Genomic DNA, 2,969 nt, shown 5'->3' with positions numbered 1-2,969 from the left:
CAGCACTAAGGATGTCCAACTGCAGCTTAGGCCTGCTCCCCGCTGGCAAGTGGACATCCCCCGAGGGCTCCCGGGCTGCCAGAGGGATGTCTGACTGCCAGCTTAGGCCTGATCCCCCGGGGAGCGGGCCTAAGCCAGCAGGTGGACATCCCCCGAGGGCTCCCAGACTGCGAGAGGGCACAGGCCGGGCTGAGGGACCCCTACCCCCCCCCAGTGCACAAATTTTTTCTGCACCGGGCCTCTAGTCCTATATAATAAAACCCTAATATGCAAATCGACTGAACGGCAGAACGACCAGTCGCTATGATGTGCACTGACCACCAGGGGGCAGACGCTCAACACAGAAGCTTCCCCCTGGTGGTCAGTGTGCTCCCACAGGAGGAGCACTGCTCAGCCAGAAACCTTGAGCCTGGCTCATGGCTGGCCAGCACAGTGGCGGTGGCGGAAGCTTCTCCCGCCTTCTCAGCAGAGCTAAGGACCCCTTGGGGGATGTCCGCCTGCTGGCTTAAGCCGGCAGATGGACATCCCCTGAGGGTTCCCGGATTGTGAGAGGATGAAGGCTGTGCTGAGGGACACCTCCCCACCTCCCCGTGCACGAATGTTGTGTACTGGGCCTCTAGTGTGTGTGTGTGTGTGTGTGTGTGTGTGTGTGTGTGTGTATGACATAGTATTCCATCTCAGTTTATTCATTCAAACTTCCAGACCTGCCTTCTGCTTTTAATATTGCAGAGTTTGTAACTAAGTCCTTTTTTGATCTCCAGGTAGAATGAGCATGTTAGTGTGTTCCTCTGCATATTCATAATGTGGTAATTATTCACATTGTCATTTGCTATAAAATTTAACCAGTTTTAGATAGACCAATGATTTTAAAAGGTGATGTTCATTAAGGTAAACATTGCATTTTATAATTTTCAATACTTTCTTGTCATCAAGAGTGTTATTTGTTCAGATATAATCTCTGTATTTTTAAGATTTCTTTTTTTATCTTTATATTAATAAAAAAAGACCCTAGTGTGTTAGTGTTCATATTTACTTTAGAAAAATTATAAATGTGTTATTAAGTAAAGCATTGGTTATTGACTTAAACAATGTTCTCTGATATTTAGAGTCAGAGGAGGAATTTTATGATGCACCATGTAGTCCCGTGGAAGAATATTTTCAGTCAACAGGTAGCGTTAAAAGTTATCAACAAAATAAGATTCCAGAGCTGGATTGTTCAAAAAATATAATTCAGTATAAAATAAGATTTGAAGTGCCAGAGGTATGTACCATTGTAAAATTAATATTTGTTTCTTATTTCTATTCACAACTTATTTATATAGTGTTATTACTAATAGGTACTGTTGCTTTCATTCTGTTTAAGCTGAATCCAGATGTTATTCTGTTGTCCTTTCCTTTTTTGTGTTTGTATATTGTATGTTTGTGTGCTTATAAAATCTTTCCTAAATTTTAAATACATATTTATGTCATATGTATACCTCATAAATCCATATGTAACCATCATCTACATAAGCAGTTGTTTGATTTAAATAATGATCGTTTCTTTTTTCTTCTCCAGGTATCGATTCAATTTTATCACCTTGTTGAAGATTGTGAACTACCTGTGGTAGAAATTGTTGTCTTAGGATTGGGCACGGAAGTAGAACTTCGAACATTTGATTTGAAAGCCAATGCCTTTTTGAAAGAATTCTGCTTAAAATGCCCAGAATACTTGGGTAAGAATCTCTGTTTTAAAAGAAGTAATTTTACTATTTGACTACCTACTGTGGAGTTTTTAATACTCTAGGCATTAAATAAGTATATTTGCTAAAACATTCTCAAAAAAATATTACATTATGAATTAGTATATATCTACTTATATAAAAACCCTGGTTGTAACATCACGACCTGAGGTGCGACCGACTGGAAGGAAGTCAGTCCTGCAGGGGTTGTTTTGGAAACGGCTGTACCCTCCCCCGAGCTGTTTCCCCGAGCTGTTTCGGTAAGGGCGAGGTTTGAGGCAGGAACCCGCCCTCGGAGCTTGGAGGCATATCTTTATAAAGTGAGCCGCGCCAGCACGGCCAAGAGTGAACCTGAATGGGGGCGGCTGAAAGGCTTAGAAAAGACAGACAAGAGAATGAAAGCTGGGTCTCGGTGGGACGTGCTTCGCTGAGAGACAGTGACCACGCCCACAGCCATGTCTTTATTTTATAGCAGATGCCACGAGGCAAAGTAAGGGCATGACCAAGATGTTTACAACATTCTCCTGGGTTTCAATCCTACTCAACTACATGCACCTGAACTCTATCAAGCCTACATCACTCAGGCACGTGGGGCCATGTGTTTGGACTTTAAGTTCAAGCTTACAACTATAGCTGTTGGCTATAATTGTGCTAGGAGGGCCCTGCCCTACAAGCTGGGTCTTGCATGTGGCAATGAGAGTACTGTGCTCTTTCATCAGCCCAAGGTTTGAACCTGTCCAAAACACTGTAGTGGCTCCCCACAATAAAGTTTTAATACATTATATTAGAGGTTGTGGTGGTACTGTTTTACCCACAGCATCTACAGGAATTGCTGCAAATTTACTTCTCGGTGGAAGAACCTTTCATTCCCAATATAAATGACCAATTCCATTAAATGAAACTTCAATTTCTAGACTCGATACAAACAGTGAAGTTGCTAAAACTATTAAAAAGGCCCAACTTCTCATTATTGATGAATGCATCATGGCATCCAGTCATGCTATAAATGCCATAGACAGATTACTAAGAGAAATTATGAATTTGAATGTTGTATTTGGTGGGAAAGTTCTTCTTGGAGGGGTTTTTCGACAATGTCTCAGTATTGTACCACATGCTTTGGGATCGGCCATAGTACAAACGAGTTTAAAGTACTGTAATGTTTGGGGATGTTTCAGAAAGTTGTCTCTTACAACAAATATGAGATCAGAGGACTCTGCTTATAGTGAATAGTTAGTAAAACTTGGAGAT

The 2,969-nt window shown here is 41.7% G+C and overlaps 1 protein-coding gene across 1 annotated transcript in view; it reads left to right on the top strand.

Annotated features, from left to right (window-relative positions):
* The window catches only part of VPS13A (vacuolar protein sorting 13 homolog A (S. cerevisiae)), a 158,762-nt gene that overhangs the window by 69,400 nt on the left and 86,393 nt on the right, over positions 1-2,969 (top strand). The window contains exons 26-27 of the mRNA XM_014541227.1: positions 1,107-1,261; positions 1,559-1,715. Coding sequence (XP_014396713.1) covers positions 1,107-1,261; positions 1,559-1,715 — 312 coding nt within the window. The remainder of the gene's footprint in view (positions 1-1,106; positions 1,262-1,558; positions 1,716-2,969) is intronic.

Source organism: Myotis brandtii, unplaced genomic scaffold, assembly GCF_000412655.1.
Source record: "Myotis brandtii unplaced genomic scaffold, ASM41265v1 scaffold266, whole genome shotgun sequence".
Classification (NCBI taxonomy): domain Eukaryota; kingdom Metazoa; phylum Chordata; class Mammalia; order Chiroptera; family Vespertilionidae; genus Myotis; species Myotis brandtii.
Note: the sequence above shows the minus strand (reverse complement) of the source record. Positions and strands in the feature narration are given on the sequence as shown.